Source organism: Crinia signifera, chromosome 3 (assembly GCF_055691185.1).
Source record: "Crinia signifera chromosome 3, ASM5569118v1, whole genome shotgun sequence".
Classification (NCBI taxonomy): domain Eukaryota; kingdom Metazoa; phylum Chordata; class Amphibia; order Anura; family Myobatrachidae; genus Crinia; species Crinia signifera.
The window spans coordinates 314,517,992-314,543,150 of record NC_139219.1 but is presented as its reverse complement, the minus strand read 5'-3'; the positions used below and the strand labels follow the sequence as shown (position 1 = coordinate 314,543,150).

The 25,159-nt window shown below is 46.6% G+C and overlaps 1 protein-coding gene across 2 annotated transcripts in view; it reads right to left on the bottom strand.

The window, feature by feature from the left end:
- The window catches only part of LOC146062791 (adhesion G protein-coupled receptor F5-like), a 90,150-nt gene extending 65,510 nt beyond the window's left edge, over positions 1-24,640 (bottom strand). For both annotated transcript variants that reach the window (XM_083174807.1, XM_083174806.1), the window contains exon 1: positions 24,464-24,640. In XM_083174807.1, the coding sequence (XP_083030933.1) occupies positions 24,464-24,521 (58 nt within the window). In that variant the 5' untranslated portion in view covers positions 24,522-24,640. The remainder of the gene's footprint in view (positions 1-24,463) is intronic.
- Between the last annotated feature and the right edge of the window lie 519 nt (positions 24,641-25,159).

The following is a 25,159-nucleotide window of genomic DNA, read 5'->3' as shown; positions in this document are numbered from 1 at the left end:
CCCGGCTGTGGCATTACCCTGCTGGCTGGTTTTGCCTGGGGCTGGTTCTTAAAATACGGGGGGACCCCTAGTCATTTTGTCCCCCGTATTTTGGGAACCAGCCCCGGACCTGGAGCCTGGGGCTGGTTGTTAAAAATCGGGGAACCCCTATTTGTCGGGTTCCCTGATTTTTAATTACCGGCCCCGGCTCTTTCAGCCTGGTGCTGGTTATGGCTGTGGGGGGGACCCCACGCCGTTTTTTTTTTATATTTAATTTTTTTTCTATTTTTTTACACTAAAGCCTGCACGGATCTGACTGATCCGTGCAGGCTTAAAGCAAATACGACAGGGAAAGCAAGGTGTATTTTCCTGTCATATTTGCGTGGGTGTTTCACACCACTTAGCAGCCGTATTATCAGTACGGCTGCTTAGTACATCAGGAACCATCATTCTTTTGAATGGTGATTTCTGTCGTATCCTATCGATGGTGTAGACATTCGTATTTGTAAATACAAATACGAATGTTCCATCTTTAGGAATACGAATTGTTGTATTTTCGGGATTGTAAAAATACAAATTCGTAAAAAAAGGGTGTATTTCTCCCTACGAATACACCTTTTTTCTATGAATCCATTTTGGTAAATGTCCCCCTATGTGTATAAGCGACACTACTACAGCAGGCATTATGTTACATTGGGCCTTATTCTGGTTGGTGCGGGCGGGCCGTACGCGTACGTTCCGGGGTTTTTAATGATCTGCGCATGCGTACCATCTCCAATGCGCAGGCGCGAACACTCCACAACGCTTACGGACGGGTCTCTCCGTGCGAAAAAAACTGTACGCGAGAGTACGGTCATTGGGGGCGGCATAGGGGCGTGTTGAGGGGAGCGGCCGAAATAATTAGGGAAAATGGGCGTAAACATGGGCGTACACGGGGGTGTGCACCAAAAATGAACGGTGCTACTACCGCTCGATCGGCTAAAGCACCGTTCATTTCGGACACAAAACAGGCGGCCGCCAACCGCCACCTCAGACCACCCCTACAGATACCGCATGACAGCGTGCGCCTGGGTTTGCTAATTTACGCTGATTACTACTCAAACACATACACCTGAATGTAATAAGCAATGCTGCAGTCTATTAAGTCCAAACCATTATTTCACTACCTGCAAGCCACACACAGCACTGAAACACCTTGGAAGCTTATCTTTCTATACTTCTCGACATTTAAAGGTTTGTTTCATTTAAGGTAAGAATCTTTGTAAGACCTGCTTATATATGCTAAGGTAGGTATTTGTTAAACAGTTATACACATTCACTACGTGCTTTCATAGACTTTACACAGTAGCACACTCAATCTACACAAGTCGACATGTGTCAACGTGTTCACTCTAATACAAACATAGGTTTCGTATTTATGATACAATAACATAAATCACATCTAACACCTACAAAGGATGTTTCAGCAATGTTTTAAGCCCATGCCCACTATTTTGCACACAATCCTTGTATAGTACCCAAAATCATACTTGCCTACCTGACCCTCTCCATGAGGGAGAAAATGCTCTGTTCCTGGACTTCCCTTGTAATGTATGATTGCCATCACCTGCAGTAAAACACCTTTTTTTTGTCAATTACCTAGCTCACCACAGGTGATGGCAATCATACATTACCAGGGAAGTCCAGGAACAGAGCATTTTCTCCCTCATGGAGAGGGTCAGGTAGGCAAGTTTGCCCAAAATACCGAACTGTACCACTTTCTGACCTGCTATGAATTGGATTTTCCTACACTCTGGATGTAAGATGCCAGCAATCACATTATTGCACTCACATCTCTCTCACAAAGGATTCCTACATCTGCTTATGACACTGTAAACTCACATATATTTAAATAGTTAAACATGTTTGTTCACAAGCAATTTTATCATGTTTGGCCGATTCACACATCTTTTTTTAGGGAGGACACATATGCATTCCTACACAAATGTCCCTTTTGACCCTTGTTTGTCTACCTCACCCACTCCATGAGGAAATCATTGTTCTGGACCTGCTTTTACCTACTAATGTAGGAGCTACCTCACCTGCACACAAACTGCTTTCTCACCTATTAAGTTGCTCTGCACATGTGCTGACACAAACTAATTAGCAGGGAAAAGTTGGATATGAACATGTGAATGGCCATGGAGAGGGTTACACATGGGAAACTTCTACCACACTTCAAGAAATGCTCAAAAATACCCTGGTCAGTAAGTACTAAGTACACATAAATGTATTATTTGTTTCACACAAGAAATTACACATACAACAATTGTGTTGTAATTGGGAAAATAAATTTATTTGCTGTTCAGCATCACAGCTTATTTGCCACTTTAATGTCATAAATAAAAATAAAATATAAAATATACACAAAAATAAAAATCAGCCAGAACAAGAGGTTGCATATCTCCAAACATGTGTTACCCTGCAAATGCAATGGTGAAAGAAATGTGGACACCAGAATACGTACTGCAACAACCAGGGTGAATACTAAGCATGATACACACCACCAAAAATGTATCCTGCATTTCTAGAGGTCAAAATAAGAACTTTAATGCCCATGGCACGAAAATGGATCGATGGCCAACTCAGGAAGTGGATGTCCAGTGCAATTTAAACATTTGGGATCCAACCACAGAGGAAGTGAACCAGGTGTCATTATTTGGGCCCTTTTTTCCCCTTTTTAGATGGGGCCTTGGGGACAGGGGCCTTTGGCTCTGATGGCTTGCGCGGCCTTCCCCTACTGGACACAGGAGGGTCAGCAGAGGTGGAAGGTTGGGGAGCAGCTTGGGGTGGGCCAGCAGATGGGGGATTGTCCCTTAGGGACCTGGCGGTGGTGAGCAGCTCCACCAGAATGTCATTCTGGCGGCTGAATTGCTGGACAATGCTTTGCATGCCAGCCGCCAGAGTGTCATTGATGCGGTTTAAGGCCTCACACTGCTGCGTCTTTGTGGTCTTCCAATCTGCCAGAAATTCCATAACCTTCTGCTGACAGACCGCAGACTCCTCCCCTCGCTGCTCCATCCTCTCCAGTATCACCTTCCACCTGGCATCCCATGTGTCCTGTGGCTGGGGGTGTCGTGTTGGTGGAGGCTGGACCACTTGCTCCACCTGTGGCTCTGCAGAGGAAGATGCTGCCGGTTCATCCTGTGTTTCTGCTTATTCTAGGATAATAATTGAAAACAATGTCACCATCACATACGCACTAAAAAATATCTTTCCAAATACAATGCATTACTGTGACTTACCATCAAAATCAGCAGCAAAGACCTCCACCGGGAGCTCACTATCCACATTGGATATCCCCCTGACCTCGGCCACATCAATAACATCCAAGGCGTCCTGCTCCAGGGGGGTATATTCCAAATGATCTGGCATAGGCCCCCTCCCGGTGGACATGCTGTGGTTGTACCGGTCAGTCATCTTCCTCTTCAGTGTAGTTTTGAAGTCTGACCACCTACAAGTTAAAAAATACAAATATCACCATGAGATATGTGCACCACTGTGCTAGTGAACATCATGACTACGTTACATTTCCTAGTGTGGGTGATCTTATGTTTTTTAGCCATATGTTTCCCACACACACATTAATGTCTCTATTATGAGGCATTTCAGTGTCTCATCTCATTCATTAGGCTACTAAATGCACATACATATATCACTATGCAGAAATGACATCATCCATGGCCAAATTATGCACCTCCACCTGCTGTGAAACTACACATCCCACCATAGCTTGACAGTGTTGATAATATGGAGTTAGTTAACTATGGGAAGGCATGCTGGGATGTGTAGTTTCACACCAGCTATATGTGCACATTTTTTACATCCTTGTTTCAGTAGCATCATCTGGAACTTGTTACTACAACTCTTTTTCAACTACACACTTTCTGTTGTCCCATCACATATTTCACATGAGCAGAACTGTGCACATAACCTCACATCACACCAATGGTGCATGTTTCAGATATAAATGTGGGTTATTAGACATGGTTGTGTTCACATGTGTCATTGAAGTGTAGCACTATCTACAAACACACCTTTCTATTATTCTCCAAACATACATGTAACATATGTACACACATATGACATTATCAGGGGGAGAAACACACTTGCCTTTTCTTCACTGATGCCAAATCTCTGACCACTGTTGACACCTGGTTCACTTCCTCTGTGATCTTCTCCCAAAGGTTTCTCCTTGCACTGGCACCCGGCTTCCTGGTAGGTAATTCTATCCATTCTCATGCCCTGGGAACTAAAATTCTCAATTCTGCCTCTAGAAATGCAGGGTTTCTTTTTTTGATGGTGGTATCTTGCTCAGTACTCGGCCTAGAAGGTGCAGGTCATTTTGCATACTGGGATGTGTAGTTTCTCACCAGCTACATGTGCACAGTTTGGTCATTCTTGTTTCAGTAGCATCATATGGAACATGTTACAACAACTCTTTTTCAACAACACACTTTCTGTTGTCCCATCACATACTTCACATGAGCAGAACTGTGCCCATAACCTCACATCACACCAATGGTGCATGTTTCATATATAAATGTGGGTTATTAGACATGGTTGTGTTCACATGTGACATTGAAGTGTAGCACTATCTACAAACACACCTTTCTATTATTCTCAAAACATACATGTAACATATGTACACACATATGACATTATCAGGGGGAGAAACACACTTGCCTTTTCTTCACTGCTAGCCAATCTCTGACCACTGGTGACACCTGGTTCACTTCCTCTGTGATCTTGTCCCAAAGGTTTCTCTTTGCACTGGCACCCGGCTTCCTGGTTGGCAATTCGATCCATTTGCGTGCCCTGGGCACTAAAATTCTCAATTCTGCCTCTACAAATGCAGGGTTTCTCTTTTTGGTGGTGGTATCCTGCTCAGTCCTCGCCCTAGATGTTGCAGCTCGTTTTCTGGTGGCCCCAGTTCTCCCACCATGCACCTGCTGGGTCACACCTGTTTGGAGAGATGCAACCTCTTGTTCTGGCTAGTTGCTTGGTCCTTGTGTAGCTGGTGGCATTGCAGTAGTGGCTGTTAGTGAGGGGCCCCCTTGATCTTGGGTCCTCCTTGTCCTCTCCTGCTCCCTGTGCCTCAACCTTTCAAGCAAGGATTCTGCTCTTGCTCTCTGTAGAGTGTCCTCAGCTGCGGAATCATCTGAGCTAGACATGTTTGCAGCAATTCTGGCCTGCATCTGCCTGAATATTTATATGGTAATCTCCCGCCATGAACAAGGGGGCGTATATTTTTCCCGCAATGTAGTAGCTAATTTACGCCGATATTAAATTACGCAGGTCTCAACGCACCTGAACATTCACCTGTACATGCACATACACAGGTTGTGGACCATTGTGTGCTACATGGTGAAATGTGTGCACCTGTCATTCCAATGATGAGTGTTGTCAGGTGGTATCTGTTGGAGTTTGTGTATGCTTTCTGAATCACATTTCAAAACATCACGTTATAATGCTTTCCTTACATATGTAATGAGTATGAAATTGTCATACACCAACATGTTGTATTGTGCCTTTTTTAGCAGCGTATTTATTAGTAGACGGTTGCGTGTATTATTTTCAGCACACTGTATATACAGTACGGCTCTCCATGGAAATCGTTGTATTGTGCCTTTTTTAGCAGCGTATTTATTAGTAGACGGTTGCGTATATACAGTACGGCTCTCTATAAATTGAAAGCATACTGTTGGTTATGGTGTGTGTATATCAGAACGGTCCACGTAAGTTTCTATTCGCATCCAGTTTGTTAATGTAAGAAGGATTAATAAAGTTAATACTAAACAAACAAGTTTTTAGACCAATCAGCAAGCACCAAAAGTTATATATGTACCTGCAATTAATAACTGCGCCATTGCCAATATGTCTTCAACCAGGGCTAACGCCTTTTTGAACCAGGAGCTGGTGGCCCTGGTTGAGGTGATGGACAGGCGCCTGGGGTCCAGGGGCCCATATGTGTCCAACATGGACAAGCGGCGGGCATATAATGCTGCCCGCCGGCTAATATACGCCCGGACCGGCGTCCGCAGAAGCCTGGCCCAAGTGGAGCGGCGCTGGTCTGACTTGCGCCGGCGGCAGCCAGTGATGCTATGCTCAATTCGCCGCCATATTGCCCGATGTAAGTTTTTATTTACTAGTATGTCTGCGTTTTTTAGCAATGATTTCTGTACTTTTTATAAATATGTTCATGGGTATGTGGGTGTATAGGGGTGTATAGGGGGTGTATAAGGGGTGTATAGGGGGTGTATAAGGGGTGTATAAGGGGTATATAGGGGTGTATAGGGGTGTATAAGGGGTGTAGGTGTGTATAAGGGGTGTATAAGGGGTGTATAGGGGTGTATAGGGGGTGTATAAGGGGTGTATAGGGGTGTATAGGGGGTGTATAGAGGGTGTATAGGGGGTGTATAAGGGGTGTATAGGGGGGTATATGTAGTCGCTCTGTTTTTGGGTGTAGCATATCAATTAGTTAGCATGATAAATGTATGAAATATAACAGAAATGATAATTTGTAAGGTTATGAGCATGACTAATGTGAATTTTTCATTCCCCCATTTTTATGAAACCCAACCTTCGATTTCTATGCCATCAACATGAACATTTCAGCACGCGCAAGGGCACGCATGGAAGCCCGGGAGGAGGCAGCCCGGGAGGAGGCAGCCCGGGAGGAGGAAGCCCGGGAGGAGGAAGAGGAGGAGTAAGAGGAGGAGGAAGAGGAGGAGGAAGAGGAGGAGACATTGGGACCTGCTGGTAACCACCCCATTTCTACATCCCCTTCCACCAGCCACTCCCCTACCCCCACCCCCACCCCCACCCCTACCCCCACCCTACACCCACCAACACCCCCTCCCCACCCCATTTCCAACCCCCCTACACCTCCCCACGACCCACCCCCAAACTTCTCCAATCCCCACTCCAACCCACTACCTGTTTCCCAAGTCCAATCCCATCCCCCTTGCTCCTGACCCCCCCAAACACTGGACACCCAACCAGCGGCGAGCAGGATGGTTTAACTAGCCGTAAGTAAATAATGTGTCTAATGTTTACCTACACATTTCTACACATAAACAATCACAACAACCACATATGTGTATCCAACATCAACATTAGTTGCAACATATCACTGCTTGGCGACCATGAGGTGTGGCCTGTCCTTCTCCAGGAACAAGGGTCCCCTTGGTGGTTTTTTTGAGTGTGGCCATGCCTCAACCCTTTGATTAATTGACATAACAGTACATCCAATGACATATCCGACATTAGTGGTGTTGTAGTTATGTGGGTCCAGGTGTTGTGTAACTCCACTTCACAGCATGATGTGCAACATAAATTTATAGATTGTTTTGTTAATAGTGTGTGAGGCCATGCGTGTCACACCAGGGGGCTGAGTCGACGAGACTGAGACCTCTGGTGGGGACCTGGACCGGTACCTGAACCGGGGAGGTTGGAGAGGACCCTTGCGCATGGACTGCGCGACAGTGCACCCGGAGCCAATAAGTAGTCAGAGGTAAAATACAACCGAGTTTATTTAGCAGATGGTTGTAATATGACAGGCAGTAAAGTATGCAGGGATAATGACACAGTTCATGCAGATTGCAATACTTTACAGATATGATGAGAAATGGTATCGATGGTGGAACATCGGATCCGGATATCGGATGTGGAAACTGTGGGTCCGGAATGACGGACGGAAGGCTTGGAAGCTTGACTGTGGGTCCGGAATGACGGACGGAAGCTTGAGCTGGAGATCCGGAATATCGGACTACAGGTGATGTGGGAACATCGATGGTTGGTGGTGATGCTGGAGCATCGAAGGACCAGAGTCCCGTAGCTAGGCTTGGTCGCTGGGCTGAAGAGGCAGGATCACAGGCGATGGAATAACCTAGACTTCACAGGAGATGGAATAACCTGGAATACACTGCAGCATGGAAGACAACACCAGCAGAGAATACACTTGCACGGAGACAAGGACAGCTGACCATATACAGGAGACAACTGAAGCACTAGCAATGGTTCTGAGAGCTCCCAGCATACTTATCCCCACTGGGTGGCCAGGATTGGCCGAGGAAGTATGACAGGGAGATCAGAACCATTGGGATTGGACAGCACAGACATGTGACTGGGAAGAACATGGCAGCCCCCATGTCTGCTATGGCGGGAAAGTGTGTTTGTGCACACCATGCTGGATACTGGGAGCAATGGCGGCGGACAGGTGGATTGCCGTGCACTGGGGACTGTCACTGGGAGACAGGAGGCCGGCAGAGATGACGTCTGGACCGCAAGCTGAACCTGCGGAGGCACTTAGCCGGTAAGAAAGTCTGTCTGACAGCTCGAATCGTGACAGCACCCCCCCCTTTAAGGGTGGCCCCAGGACACCTTTTAGGCTTGCGGGGAAACTTGGAGTGGAACGCCCGGATGAGTCTGGGAGCATGGACATCGATGGCATTGGTCCATGATCGCTCTTCGGGGCCGTAGCCCTTCCAATCGATCAGATATTTCAGACGACCATATCGGATGCGAGAGTCCAAGATTTTACTGACCTCATATTCTGTTCCACGCTGGGTGCAAACCTTAGGAGCCTTGGGGAGCTTGGAATGAAAGCGATTCAGAACCAGCGGCTTGAGCAGCGAAATGTGGAATGTAGCTGGCACTTTCAAATAGGGAGGCAACTTGAGCTTGTAAGCTACAGGATTGACGACTCGCTCAACTGGAAAAGGTCCAATATATCGGGGAGCGAACTTCATCGATGGCACTCTCAATCGGAGATTCTTGGTTGACAACCAGACACGATCTCCTGGACGGAGGGCTGGCACAGCTCTGCGTTTCCTGTCGGCAAATTTTTTGTACCTGCTTGAAGCCTTCAGGAGTGAAGAACGAATGAGCTTCCAGGATTTGACGAATTGCCGGATGGTCGTGTCGACCACTGGAACAGAGGACACAGGTTGCAGAGTGAAGTCAGGAACTCGAGGATGAAACCCATAGTTGGCAAGAAATGGAGTGACATTTGATGAAGAATGATATTGGTTATTATGGCAGAACTCTGCCCATGGAAGAAGTTGAGCCCAGTCATCTTGGGAAGAAGAGACATATGTGCGGAGAAATGCTTCAAGGTCCTGATTCACCCTCTCCGTTTGGCCATTTGTTTGAGGGTGATAGGCTGTGGAAAACTTTAGCTTGATTTGAAGCAGGGAGCACAAGCTTCGCCAGAATTTGGCTACGAATTGGACTCCTCTATCGGAGATGATTTCAAAAGGCAGTCCATGAAGCTTGAATATCTCTTTGATGAAGAGCTGGGACAGCTTGGAAGCTGACGGAAGACCGGTGAGGGGAACGAAGTGAGCCATCTTGGTGAACCGGTCAACAATCACCCAGATGGTGGTGAACTTGTCAGACTCTGGAAGATCAGTTACAAAGTCCATAGAAATATGCGTCCAAGGACGATGTGGCACTGCCAGTGGCATTAATTGCCCAGGAGGAGACTGACGACTGGTCTTGTGCTGAGCACATTTAGCACAAGAGGATACAAAGTCCTGTACATCCTGTTTGAGGGACGGCCACCAGTAGGACCTGGTGATAAACTCGTAAGTTTTCTGAATGCCTGCATGGCCAGCGAATTTTGAAGAATGCGCCCAACAAAGCAACTTCTTTCTTAGAGCTGGCTTTACAAATCTTTTCCCTGTAGGGGGCGTGAGATTAGAAACTCCCGTTGCGGAGAAGGCCACTGGATCAATAATGAAGTGTTGATGTGTGGACTTAGACTCACTATCTTGCTCCCATGAGCGGGAAAGGGCATCAGCTTTTCGGTTTTGTGTCCCTGGACAGAATGACAGCTTGAAACGAAACCTGGAAAAGAAAAGTGTCCATCTGGCTTGACGGGGGTTTAAACATTGAGCAGACTTGAGATACAGAAGATTCTTGTGGTCTGTGATAATTGTGATCTCATGGACAGCGCCTTCTAGAAGATATCTCCATTCTTCTAATGCCAACTTGATGGCGAGAAGCTCTTGGTCACCGATGGCATAATTACGCTCTGCAGGCAGGAACTTACGGGAGTAGAACCCACAGGGATGAAGACGTCCATCGGGCGCTTTCTGCGAGAGGACTGCCCCAACACCCACGGAGGAGGCATCAACCTCGAGAATAAAGGGCAAGGTGGTATCAGGTTGTCTTAAAACAGGAGCTGAAGTGAACCTCTGCTTCAACAGATGGAAGGCTTCGATGGCTTCCGCCGGCCACTTCGCTGGATTAGACCCCTTTTTCGTTAAGGCAGTGATGGGAGCCACAATAGAAGAGAAGTTACGAATGAATTTTCTGTAATAATTGGCAAAACCCAGGAAACGTTGAATACCTTTCAGCGAAGAGGGAATTTGCCAATCTTGAATCGCCTGCAGTTTTCCTGGGTCCATTTGAAGACCAGAACCGGAGACAATGTACCCTAGGAAGGGTATAGACTTCACCTCGAAGACACACTTCTCTAGTTTACAGTAGAGATGATTTGCTCGCAGCCGGGACAGAACCTCTTTGACCCAATAACGATGTTCTGTGATGTTATTGGCGTAGATTAAAATGTCATCGAGATATACAACTACATGTCGATACAGAATGTCCCGAAAAATCTCATTGACATAGTGCTGGAACACGGCTGGGGCATTGCTGAGCCCGAAGGGCATGACGAGGTACTCATAGTGGCCGTCTCTGGTATTAAACGCCGTCTTCCACTCGTCACCCTCTCGTATGCGGATGAGATTATATGCACCCCTCAGGTCGAGTTTCGTGAAGATGGTTGCACCGCTGACACGGTCAAACAGCTTGGTAATGAGGGGTAACGGATATCGGTTCTTTACTGTGATGTCATTGAGGCCGCGATAATCAATGCAGGGACGTAGGCCTCCATCCTTCTTCTTTACGAAGAAGAATCCTGCGCCAGCAGGAGAAGTCGAAGGACGGATGAATCCCTTTGCCAGATTTTCCTTGATGTAATCGGTCATGGCTTGAGTCTCTGGAAGAGAGAGAGGATAGGTTCTTCCTCTGGGTGGTTCTTTGCCTGGGATGAGGTCGATAGGGCAATCCCACGGTCTGTGAGGAGGTAGGACATCAGCGCCAAACTTGCTGAATACATCTGAGTACTCTTGGTAGGGAAGAGGCGGAAGGTCTGCTGCATCGGCTGAAGAGTGACGAGCTGGGAGTACCTTTTGGAGACAGGTACCGGAGCAGGAAGAATCCCAGGAAAGGATTTCAGATGTCTTCCAATCAAGACGAGGATTGTGAAGACGGAGCCAGGGTAAACCCAGAACCAGAGCATGAGTGGCTCGGGGTAAAACCAGGAAGGACAAAAGTTCAGTGTGCAGGACTCCCACTTTCACTGTAAGTGGCAAAGTTCTGCGGGAGACTGTCGCATCAGGAATCCTACTGCCATCCACAGCAGTAAGGAAGACAGTCTTGGGAAGACTTTCAGTGGGCAACCCCCACTTGCGGACCAGTTCTGCAGTAACAAAGTTGCCAGCGGCACCGGAATCAAGAAGTGCGGAGACAGTCTTGAAATGCTGACCAACTTGTAGGGAGACTGGAAGGATGCAATCGGTTGCTGATGGAGAGGACTTAATTACTCCTAGCCTACCCTCTCCTTGACGGGCTAGGAGGAGGAGTTTTTCTGACGCTTTGGGCATGCAGAAATTTGATGTGCAGGATCGGCACAATACAGGCAGAGCTGTGCCAACCGACGACGTCGACGTTCTCCTGGAGACAAATGGAAACGGTTTATCTCCATTGGTTCTTCTTTGGAATGGACCGCAGGAGCAGTAGATAAAGAAGGCGGAGGAGTTGGCACTTTAACTGGAGCGCTCTTGTGACGTTCTACCGCCCTCTCTCGAAAGCGTAGGTCTACTTTGATACATAAAGATATAAGGTCACTTAGACCTGATGGTAAGTCTCTGGTAGCGAGTTCATCCTTAATACGGTCGGATAGACCATGCCAGAAAGCTGCGTATAAGGCCCCATCACACCAGGAGAGTTCAGACGCCAGAATCTGGAACTGGACCAGATATTGCCCGACGGAGCGGGATCCCTGTCTGAGACGGAGGAGTTCAGTGGAGGCAGATGCTGATCGCCCAGGCTCATCGAAGATACGCCGGAATGTTGACACGAAGTCCTTGTAGTTGGACAGGATGGCATCAGATCTTTCCCATAAGGGAGACGCCCATTCTAACGCTGCTCCACACAGGAGGGAGATGATGTAGGCGATCTTGACCCTGTCAGTAGGGAAGTTGCTGGGTTGCAGCTCAAAGTGAATCTCACACTGATTGAGAAAACCTCGGCAGGTCTTGGGGTTCCCATCATACTTGGTGGGGACAGACAGATGAAGGCGAGGTGCAGCAGCCATTACAGGAGGATGAACTGGACTTGGAAGTTCTCTGACAGGCTCAGGGCCACTGAGAGTGGTCTGTAGCTTATCCAGCCGGGAAGACAGATCTTGCAGACAATGAATCACTTGGCTCTGCGCAGCCTCTTGCTGATCCAAGCGAACAGCCAGTTGCTGTACAGGGCTGGATGATGATGCTTGGCTTGCGGCTGGATCCATTTGGCTAGTGCTTACTGTCACACCAGGGGGCTGAGTCGACGAGACTGAGACCTCTGGTGGGGACCTGGACCGGTACCTGAACCGGGGAGGTTGGAGAGGACCCTTGCGCATGGACTGCGCGACAGTGCACCCGGAGCCAATAAGTAGTCAGAGGTAAAATACAACCGAGTTTATTTAGCAGATGGTTGTAATATGACAGGCAGTAAAGTATGCAGGGATAATGACACAGTTCATGCAGATTGCAATACTTTACAGATATGATGAGAAATGGTATCGATGGTGGAACATCGGATCCGGATATCGGATGTGGAAACTGTGGGTCCGGAATGACGGACGGAAGGCTTGGAAGCTTGACTGTGGGTCCGGAATGACGGACGGAAGCTTGAGCTGGAGATCCGGAATATCGGACTACAGGTGATGTGGGAACATCGATGGTTGGTGGTGATGCTGGAGCATCGAAGGACCAGAGTCCCGGAGCTAGGCTTGGTCGCTGGGCTGAAGAGGCAGGATCACAGGCGATGGAATAACCTGGACTTCACAGGAGATGGAATAACCTGGAATACACTGCAGCATGGAAGACAACACCAGCAGAGAATACACTTGCACGGAGACAAGGACAGCTGACCATACACTGGAGACAACTGAAGCACTAGCAATGGTTCTGAGAGCTCCCAGCATACTTATCCCCACTGGGTGGCCAGGATTGGCCGAGGAAGTATGACAGGGAGATCAGAACCATTGGGATTGGACAGCACAGACATGTGACTGGGAAGAACATGGCAGCCCCCATGTCTGCTATGGCGGGAAAGTGTGTTTGTGCACACCATGCTGGATGCTGGGAGCAATGGCGGCGGACAGGTGGATTGCCGTGCACTGGGGACTGTCACTGGGAGACAGGAGGCCGGCAGAGATGACGTCTGGACCGCAAGCTGAACCTGCGGAGGCACTTAGCCGGTAAGAAAGTCTGTCTGACAGCTCGGATCGTGACAATGCGGATGCATGCTTTACAAACATAGCTTTAGGCCTATAATTTGTACAGCAATGTCCTAAATGTAAAATAGTAAGGAGTGCTTAAGCCGCAACAATGTCATAACCCTTAAATAGCACAGCCTAATTGTGAGGTTAGAGGTGAGTCCCCCAAAACAAAACTACCAATTGGGATACAGCATACATTCATCCAAGAAGGAGTAATTTATTTAATGTTATGTAATATGTACAGTATGTGTGTGTCAACAGAATAGTATTTAGGACCGTGTTTACAGCATACCCATCTTCAATGTAGTTTAAAAATATATGTGGCCTTCACACTTAACTCACAACTTCTTATTATGTACAAATACAACAAACATTTGTGTATTTTATATATTAAATATAATGTTTTTTTCCCTTCACTACAGACACTGAACAGCACCAGGAGGAGGTGGACCGGATAATGAGGGAAATCTTCCTGACCCTCCTATATCTCTCCATTCTTTTTGGACAACTGGAGGCCCTCATTTAATAATTTTTTTTAGTTTTAAATTGTTGTTTAAAAAAATACAAGTTTTTTTACAGTTAGAAGTTTCCTGTGTTGTTATTCATAAATATATTTGAGGGTTTGTAAAGGCAGGTACATACAGATGTGTAATGTCACTTATATTTGTAATTCGAGGTGAGGGGTAACGATTGATGTGTGAATGTGTGTGTTTTTGAGTTAAATAACACATAGTGAAAATGCATGAATGTTTAATGTTGTTAGATTAAAACATCACACATAACAGTAGGTATACATGTTACACATTTTGGACAAACTAATTATGGACATAATTTGTTACATACACACAAACACCAACATAAATTTATTTAAAAGTAAAAGCAATGTGGGGACACATAGATAGTGATTAAAATGCCACATTAGAACATAACAAATATACATGTAATGAGGGTTAAAATGTTGTGTTATTAGGGTCTTTATTAAGGTAGACAATTGAGTTAATAGAAAACAATAATTGAATAACAATTAGAATAATTAATTAATTGTCTTAATTATAGTTGAAAGGCAAGATTTGCAGGTCCATATATGTGAAGGGTATGCCAGCGTGCACGGACGTACGCTCACTCTCATGAGCGGTGACATACGCTGAGTTTTCCATTGAAAACAATAGAGACCCATCCGTGCACGGTGGCGTACGCTCAGATAGCCGCAAGAAGTCGGTGGAAAGACGGACGAGAGACGTCCGTAAACGGTGGCGTACGCTCTGTTGTACGCCAGTTGTCGGAGTCTAAGGGCTGATCCGTCCGTGTACGTTGGCGTACGCTCAATTGTACGCCACTCCCCTTCGACGTTGTTTCTGGCCGTACGTATGCGGCTGATTTGTGGGTGGACTTAACCTTAACGGCCGCGTACGGAGAGCGTACGCTAATATGGAACGTACACACGTTTGGCCGCACCGATCAGAATAACCCCCATAGTTACATAGTTACATAGTAGGTAAGGCTGAAAAAAGACTTGTGTCCAGCTAGTTCAACCTGGTATAGATATCCATTGCTGATTTGGTAGGTTCTGGTATTTTACAGACAAATTATATTTCTTATTTGTACCCATGGATGTTTTTCTCCAGTAAATGTTTGTCCAACTTTGCCTTGAACGCATTTAATGAGCCAGCCGTTACCACCTCTCTGGGAAGAGAGTTCCAGAATTTGACTGTTCTGACCGTAAAGAAATTCTTTTTACTAGCTGAATGAAATCTTTTTTATTCTAATCTATACTCATGCCCTCGTGTCCCAGATTCCTTTCTAGTAGAAAAGAGGGTGTGTGACAGTTCCTTATATTGGCCCTTGATATACTTGATATACTTGTACATGTTGAGCATGTCCCCCCTTAAATGTCTCTTTTGTAATGTAAATAGTCCCAAATTGCTTAATCTCTCCCCGTAGCTTAAATTCTCCATTCCCCTATGCAGCAGGTATAAGCGACACTACTACAGCAGGCATTATGCGTATAAGTGACACTACTACAGCAGGCATTATGTGTATAAGCGACACTACTACAGCAGGCATTATGCGTATAAGCGACACTACTACAGCAGGCATTATGTGTATAAGTGACGTTACTACAGCAGGCATTATATGTATAAGTGACGTTACTACAGCAGGCATTATGTGCATTATGTGTATAAGCGACACTACTACAGCAGGCATTATGTGCATTATGTGTATGTGACATTACTACAGCAGGCATTATGTGTATAAGCGATACTACTAAAGCAGGCATTTGATACTACTAAAGCAGGCATTATGTGTATAAGCGACACTACTACAGCAGGGCAATATACAAAACGTTTCACAGCGTCAGGAGACGGACGCTGTGATTACACCGCTCCCGGAAGTGATGTACACGCCGGAAGTCGCAATGCGTTCCACACGTTGTTTGTGTGCGTTCCATTGCGCCCGGAGACTTCACCGTATGTCTTATTCTGTCCAGGTTAACACTCTCTAAAACTTCCCTGCTTAATTAGCAGGACACTGTGCAGTATACGTTATGTTTAGGCTCAATAATAAGGAGCCAGTATACTTTATTTTAGACCTGCGTTTTTTTCTAATGCAACTTCCGCCTGCTAAACGCTTCCGGCGGAAGTAAGTCTAATTGATTTTAATGTGCATGGGTATAAATATGGGCTTCTGATCACTCCTCTCCATGCCTTGAGAAAGACAGGTTCCCTGTCGAAACGCGTTGGCAGGAGAGGAGCGGACTTGCTGTTACACCACTGGGATTTTGTGCTTGCAGACGGTGTTAGACTGGGGTATAAGGCCAATACCCCAGCCTCAAGGTACCGTGTTCTGTTTCCATCTAGCATATCCCAGTTCATTTTTTATCCGTTTAAAATAAATTGTATCAACCTTTGAAAGTGGGCTCTCTGTTTTCTCTATACCCTTATATGGAGTTGTGACATTCCTACGAGAGGACCACACTTTCCTCAAAAGATACCTAGATGTGCCTGTATTTATACTTTGTCGTGTGAGTACGGTACGCATCCCCTAATCTTGATGTTGCACGCGTGGTGAACCTGTAATGAAAAGATACCTTTATGAGCACCTCCTACTTTCCTAATAGTGAGTTGGGGTACGCATATGGTTACCCACGTTGTGGAACCCATTACATATTCCTGATATCTGACGACATCATTGCTGATATTTGCTTTTATCATTATTTTCTATATATATCTCCTGATCCTGAGAAACATACCGGAGATTTGTGTATACTACCCTCCATCGCCCATTGGTCCATTTCTCGAGACAAACTACTACAGCAGGCATTATGTGTATAAGTGACACTACTACAGCAGGCATTATGTGTATAAGTGACACTACTACAGCAGGCATTATGTGTATAAGTGACACTACTACAGCAGGCATTATGTGTATAAGTGACACTACTACAGCAGGCATTATGTGTATAAGCGACACTACTACAGCAGGCATTATGTGTATAAGTGACACTACTACAGCAGGCATTATGTGTATAAGCTACACAACTACGGCAGGCATCTCTTATATATTTAGCCAGATCTGTCACTCATCCCCTGTGTATATAATGTTCCCGCCCAGCGGGATACACAACCCCGCCCCCCCTAGGGAAAAGACCAGTGTTCTATGTGTAGAACGTTTTCATGTGTATAACGTTCCACCCCCTTGCAATCACCTCCCCCTGCCCAGCCAGGGCTACAGTACACACCCACCATCCACCATTACTCCACAGCCACCATCCACCATTACTCCCGTACCCGCGACCCCCCTCCCGGAATTCCCAGGACCCCCCGCGACCCCATTTCCCTTGATTCGCGGGACCCCCGTGACCCCCCCTCCCGCGATTCTTGGGACCCCTGCGACCTACCCCCTCCCACGATTCGTGGGACCCCCGCGACCTCCCCTCCTGCGATTCGCGGGACCCCCATGACTTACCCCCTCCCGCGATTCGTGGGCCCCCCGCGACCCCCCCTCCCGCGATTCATGGGACCACCACGACCCCACCTCACGCGATTCAGGGGAACCCCCCCGTAGCGCCCTCCCGCAATTTGTGGACCCCCTCGGCACCTCCCGCGCCCCCCTCCCGCGATTCGTGGACCTCCCACGATTCACACCGCCCCTCCCGCGATTCGCGGACCCCCCCCTCCCGCGATTCACGCCCCCCCCCCCTCTTGCAATTCACGGCACCCCCCACACCCCCCCTCCTACGATTCGCAGCCACCCACGACCCCCGCTCCCACGATTCATGACCCCTCCCACGATTCATGGACCCCCGCACCTCCCCCCTATGCCCCCTCCCTTCCTTCACGGCACCCCCCGCACCCCTTCCGCGATTCACGGACCTCCACAACCCCCCTCCCGCAATTCACTGTCCCCGACAACCCCACTCCCATGATTTGCAAACCCCCGCCCCCTCCCGCTAATCGCGTATCCCCGCACACACCCCCCTCCCGCAATTTGCAGAACCCCCTGACCCCCTTCCGGCAATTTCAACCCCCAGTGGACTTCCGCGACCCCGCTCCCGCATTTCATGTACCCCCGTGATAATGGGGGATCCTATACCGCCACAAGCAGGTGCCGCCCCATGGTGGGAAATCTGGCCCTGGCTGCCGCGCTGCAAGTTCCCCCACTGCCAGAAGTGTCCCCACGGTCCTCTGCACCAGCACCACAACTTTTATCAATGTCTTGCCCACATACCACTATTATACATCCTCCTGCTCTCATGCACCCTAACTCCCTCCAAGTGGGAGGAGAGGCGGAGACGCTCACCCACTGCCAGGAGCTGCATACTGTCCCCCACCCTCCTCCAGTTCTAGGGATGCCCATCGACCGTCAATGATTTCAAATAATCGATAGTTTATGGCCTATGCTGAATACTTTTGCCATCGATGTGGGAGGACCAGATGGTTTCCCTACATCGATGGCAAAGGAGAACCGATCAAGTATCACATTTTTTTAAGGTGCCGGGACATGGAGCATAGCTCTGCCCCCCACACCCGGAAGTCCCACCACCAAGTTATGATTGACCAACGGCCTATTCAGTCAGATATAATGGATGACCATCGATAGCTACAACAATCGATGGTTATCCAAGTAATATGTTACTACTATCGATGGCAGGGTGCAAAATCGCCATCAATGCCAACCATCGATGATGTCTGCACCAATGCCTATCCCTACTCAGCAACAGCCAAAAACCTTTACTACCCCTCATGCCCACACACCTCTATCACTGCCCTGCCTCCTATTCTCCTGCCCCGTAACTTCCGCCAGTGGGGACCCGCTCACCCTGTGTTGCCCACATTCCCCTATCATGCTTTACCACCCAGCCTCCTGCTCTCATGTACCCTAACTCCCACCCAGTAGGAGGAGACACTGACTCAGGGGCACCGTCCTGTACTCCTGTGCTGACACGCTGACCCTCACCCACTGGCAGAAGCTGCACAGTGTCCCCCACCCTCCTCTTTAGTCCCCCGTATGCCCACACACCCCTATCACTACCCAGCTTCCTGCTCTCCTGAACCGTAACTTCCACCACTGGGGAGTCGCTGACGCTGTGTTGCCCACATACCCCTATCATGCCTCATTGCCCAGCCTCCTGCTCTCATGCACCCTAACTCCCACCCAGTAGGAGGAGATGCTGACTCAGGGCCACCGTGCTGTACTCCTGTGCTGCCATGCTGGACCATCACCCACTGGCAAAAGCTGCACAGTGTCCCCCACCCTCCTCTTTAGTCCCCCTTATGCCCACACACCCCTATCACTACCCAGCCTCCTGTTTTCCTGTGTTGTGACCTCCGCCAGTGGGGAGCCGCTGACTCAAAAACACCCTAATATACTATTGCACACACACACACACCTCAACAACACACACCCCCCCAACACCCACAAATGTCACTGTACCCTCCACACTATCAATGTACATCTTTCTCTGTAACCGCTTTTTAATTAAACAAAACAATGCACACCCCCTTCCACATCATATGCTCTCTATTTAACACATTTCACCTATAACTCAAGTTGCAATACAGGCCACCTTTCATACAATTCTAACCATATTTCTCACAATACAAACGTTCACAAATTAAGTGGGCGCAGCCCCTAACGCCGGTGTGAAGAGCGCCCGTAGGGCGCGATGAATCACCTAGTTATGTGTATAAGTGACGTTATTTCAGCAGGCATTATGTGTATAAGTGATGTTACTACAGCGGGCATTATGTGTATAAGTGACGTTACTACAGCGGGCATTATGTGTATAAGTGACGTTACTACAGCGGGCATTATGTGTATAAGTGACGTTACTACAGCGGGCATTATGTGTATAAGTGACGTTACTACAGCGGGCATTATGTGTATAAGTGACGTTACTACAGCGGGCATTATGTGTATAAGTGACGTTACTACAGCGAGCATTTTGTGTATAAGTGACGTTACTACAGCGGGTATTATGTGTATAAGTGACGTTACTACAGCGGGTATTATGTGTATAAGTGACGTTACTACAGCGGGCATTATGTGTATAAGTGACGTTACTGCAGCGGGTATTATAAGTATAAGTGACGTTACTACAGCAGGCATTATGTGTATAAGTGACGTTACTACAGTGGGCATTATGTGTATGTGACGTTACTACAGCGGGCATTATGTGTATAAGTGACGTTACTACAGTGGGCATTATGTGTATAAGTGACGTTACTACAGCGGGCATTATGTGTATAAGTGACGTTACTACAGTGGGCATTATGTGTATAAGTGACGTTACTACAGCGGGCATTATGTGTATAAGTGACGTTACTACAGCTGGCATTATGTGTATAAGTGACGTTACTACAGCGGGCATTATGTGTATAAGTGACGTTACTACAGCGGGCATTATGTGTATAAGTGACGTTACTGCAGCGGGTATTATAAGTATAAGTGACGTTACTACAGCAGGCATTATGTGTATAAGTGACGTTACTGCAGCGGGTATTATAAGTATAAGTGACGTTACTACAGCAGGCATTATGTGTATAAGTGACGTTACTACAGTGGGCATTATATGTATAAGTGATGTTACTACAGCAGGCATTATGTGTATAAGTGACGGTACTACAGTGGGCATTATGTGTATAAGTGACGTTACTACAGCAGGCATTATGTGTATAAGTGACGCTACTACAGTGGGCATTATGTGTATGTGACGTTACTACAGCGGGCATTATGTGTATAAGTGACGTTACTACAGTGGGCATTATGTGTATAAGTGACGTTACTACAGCGGGCATTATGTGTATAAGTGACGTTACTGCAGCGGGTATTATAAGTATAAGTGACGTTACTACAGCAGGCATTATGTGTATAAGTGACGTTACTACAGTGGGCATTATATGTATAAGTGATGTTACTACAGCAGGCATTATGTGTATAAGTGACGGTACTACAGTGGGCATTATGTGTATAAGTGACGTTACTACAGCAGGCATTATGTGTATAAGTGACGCTACTACAGTGGGCATTATGTGTATGTGACGTTACTACAGCGGGCATTATGTGTATAAGTGACGTTACTACAGTGGGCATTATGTGTATAAGTGACGTTACTACAGCGGGCATTATGTGTATAAGTGACGTTACTACAGTGGGCATTATGTGTATAAGTGACGTTACTACAGCGGGCATTATGTGTATAAGTGACGTTACTACAGCGGGCATTATGTGTATAAGTGACGTTACTACAGCGGGCATTATGTGTATAAGTGACGTTACTACAGCGGGTATTATGTGTATAAGTGACGTTACTACAGCGGGTATTATGTGTATAAGTGACGTTACTACAGCGGGCATTATGTGTATAAGTGACGTTACTGCAGCGGGTATTATAAGTATAAGTGACGTTACTACAGCAGGCATTATGTGTATAAGTGACGTTACTACAGTGGGCATTATATGTATAAGTGATGTTACTACAGCAGGCATTATGTGTATAAGTGACGGTACTACAGTGGGCATTATGTGTATAAGTGACGTTACTACAGCGGGCATTATGTGTATAAGTGACGTTACTACAGCTGGCATTATGTGTATAAGTGACGTTACTACAGCGGGCATTATGTGTATAAGTGACGTTACTACAGCAGGCATTATGTGTATAAGTGACGTTACTGCAGCGGGTATTATAAGTATAAGTGACGTTACTACAGCAGGCATTATGTGTATAAGTGACGTTACTACAGTGGGCATTATATGTATAAGTGATGTTACTACAGCAGGCATTATGTGTATAAGTGACGGTACTACAGTGGGCATTATGTGTATAAGTGACGTTACTACAGCAGGCATTATGTGTATAAGTGACGCTACTACAGTGGGCATTATGTGTATGTGACGTTACTACAGCGGGCATTATGTGTATAAGTGACGTTACTACAGTGGGCATTATGTGTATAAGTGACGTTACTACAGCGGGCATTATGTGTATAAGTGACGTTACTACAGTGGGCATTATGTGTATAAGTGACGTTACTACAGCGGGCATTATGTGTATAAGTGACGTTACTACAGCGGGCATTATGTGTATAAGTGACGTTACTACAGCGGGCATTATGTGTATAAGTGACGTTACTACAGCGGGTATTATGTGTATAAGTGACGTTACTACAGCGGGTATTATGTGTATAAGTGACGTTACTACAGCGGGCATTATGTGTATAAGTGACGTTACTGCAGCGGGTATTATAAGTATAAGTGACGTTACTACAGCAGGCATTATGTGTATAAGTGACGTTACTACAGTGGGCATTATATGTATAAGTGATGTTACTACAGCAGGCATTATGTGTATAAGTGACGGTACTACAGTGGGCATTATGTGTATAAGTGACGTTACTACAGCGGGCATTATGTGTATAAGTGACGTTACTACAGCTGGAATTATGTGTATAAGTGACGTTACTACAGTGGGCATTATGTGTATAAGTGACGTTACTACAGCGGGTAATATGTGTATAAGTGACTTTACTACAGCAGGCATTATGTGTATAAGTGACGTTACTACAGCGGGTATTATGTGCATAAGTGACGTTACTACAGCAGGCATTATGTGTATAAGTGACGTTACTACAGTGGGCATTATGTGTATAAGTGACGTTACTACAGCGGGCATTGGGCGGTATTCAATGTGAATACCTGCGAGGTGCAGCGAATCCTTTTTAGGATTCGCTGCACATTCGCCACGTTCCGGAGCCAGCGGGCTCCGGTATTCAACGTGTCAGGGGCTCGCTGCCCCTGACAGGCGAATATGAGCTCCTGCGGCGATTGCCGCAGGGAGCCTAAAGAGGGTGCCAGGCAGAGAGATGGAAGTCTCTCTGCCTGCCCCTGAACGTTTGTGGGGGGAAGGTGGGCTCCCCGGGTGCCAGGCAGCACAGGCTGCCCCCCGGGGGTGCCAGCAGGGGAGTGTATATTCACTATACCCGATCGTAACATCGGGTGCAGTGAATATATGAATATGTAATGAGCGGCTCGGCTCCGGCGCCCCCTGCTGGCTGCTGTGTAAAAAAAAAAAAAAAAAAATACATTTTTTTAAATTAAATATATATTCATGTGCTTACAGCACATGAATAAAAGTAGCATGCCCCTCCTCAGAATAAAATTCCTGATTTTTAGACACCAAATGTAAAAAACAAAACACTTTATTTTAAAAGTTCACATTCCACTTCTCCATAAAAAGATAGCGATTGCTACTCGGTGATTCATGGCGAAAAAAACCTTCAAATGTATTGGCCATGTGGTCATTGAATAGGGTGATTCACCGTTTTTGTCAAAAATTCGCCAAACAGCACAAATTCGCCATAAAAACATGGCGAATCAGGCTCATTGAATACCGCCCATTATGTGTATAAGTGACGTTACTACAGTGGGCATTATGTGTATAAGTGACGTTACTACAGCGGGCATTATGTGTATAAGTGACGTTACTACAGTGGGCATTATGTGTATAAGTGACGTTACTACAGTGGGCATTATGTGTATAAGTGACGTTACTACAGCGGGTATTATGTGTATAAGTGACGTTACTACAGCGGGTATTATGTGTATAAGTGACGTTACTACAGCGGGCATTATGTGTATAAGTGACGTTACTACAGCGGGTATTATGTGTATAAGTGACGTTACTACAGCGGGCATTATGTGTATAAGTGACGTTACTACAGCAGGCATTATGTGTATAAGTGACGTTACTACAGCAGGCATTATGTGTATAAGTGACGTTACTACAGAAGGCATTATGTGTATAAGTGACGTTACTACAGTGGGCATTATGTGTATAAGTGACGTTACTACAGCAGGCATTATGTGTATAAGTGACGTTACTACAGTGGGCATTATGTGTATAAGTGACGTTACTACAGCAGGCATTATGTGTATAAGTGACGTTACTACAGTGGGCATTATGTGTATAAGTGACGTTACTACAGCAGGCATTATGTGTATAAGTGACGGTACTACAGAAGGCATTATGTGTATAAGTGACGTTACTACAGTGGGCTTTATGGGGCCGATTCTTGTATTTGCAAACCCTGACTGTGAATGGCCTCGGCAATCTGCGCTGGGCCATTCACAGTGGGGAGGGATGGGGGCGGACAGGGGCGGATGGGGCAGGTGGCGCGATGGGACATGGGAACGCCCAGAGTTTCATTGCGGCACCGCCCCCCGCAGCGGCTGTGGCCAGCGGCAGCCCCCTTCCCCCCTCAAAAGGTACAAGCCGCCACTAGTCCTCACCCTCAACAACAATAAATAAAAATATATAGGGGATTTCTTTCTGATGTACAGTAGACATAACCATATACAGTATAAATGTATATATGTACTCACCGCTCCATGCCACAGTAATATTACTGATTGGGTAAGAGATGTGGTTTGTCTGTGCCATGTTTATTAGATTAGTAGTAGTGGTGTCGATAAGTATTTTCAGGTCTATGCGGTCTGCTGTATAATTAGTTTTACATGTGATACTTAGGGCACTTCCTGCTGAGACTTCCCGATTCGGGGAGGCTGCAATAATTGCTGCAAAAAGAAATTAAAACAAAAAGTTATTTGGACGTACTGAGGATTACTGACCCTGAAATGCATTGTGCTGTATGAAAAAGGGGCGTGGGTCCTTGGGTTCACCCATATTTGGTCGACATGCATTCGGTCAACATGACTTTAGTCGACACATGGAATAGGTCAACATGGCTAAGGTCGACTGGGTTGGAAGATCGACTCAAGCATTAGGTTCACAATGGGAAGGTCAACAGTCAAAAGGACAACATTAGTTGTTGTTTTTTTAGTTTTTTACCTGAATGTCGACATAGTTTACGTGGACACTATCAAAGTGTTCCTCGTCCCCTCACATAGCTCGCTGCGTTAGCCTTGCTTCAGGCACGGGTCCTCGCAGCGGTCGCCACACTATTTTATCTCCTACAATGCCCTAGTGGGTGGTAGAGTATGTCAGCTCATAAAATAACCTCATTTCATGGCAGGGAGGTGCTGTGTAAGTGTGGGCCTGCTGCAGCCTGCCGGGACCCA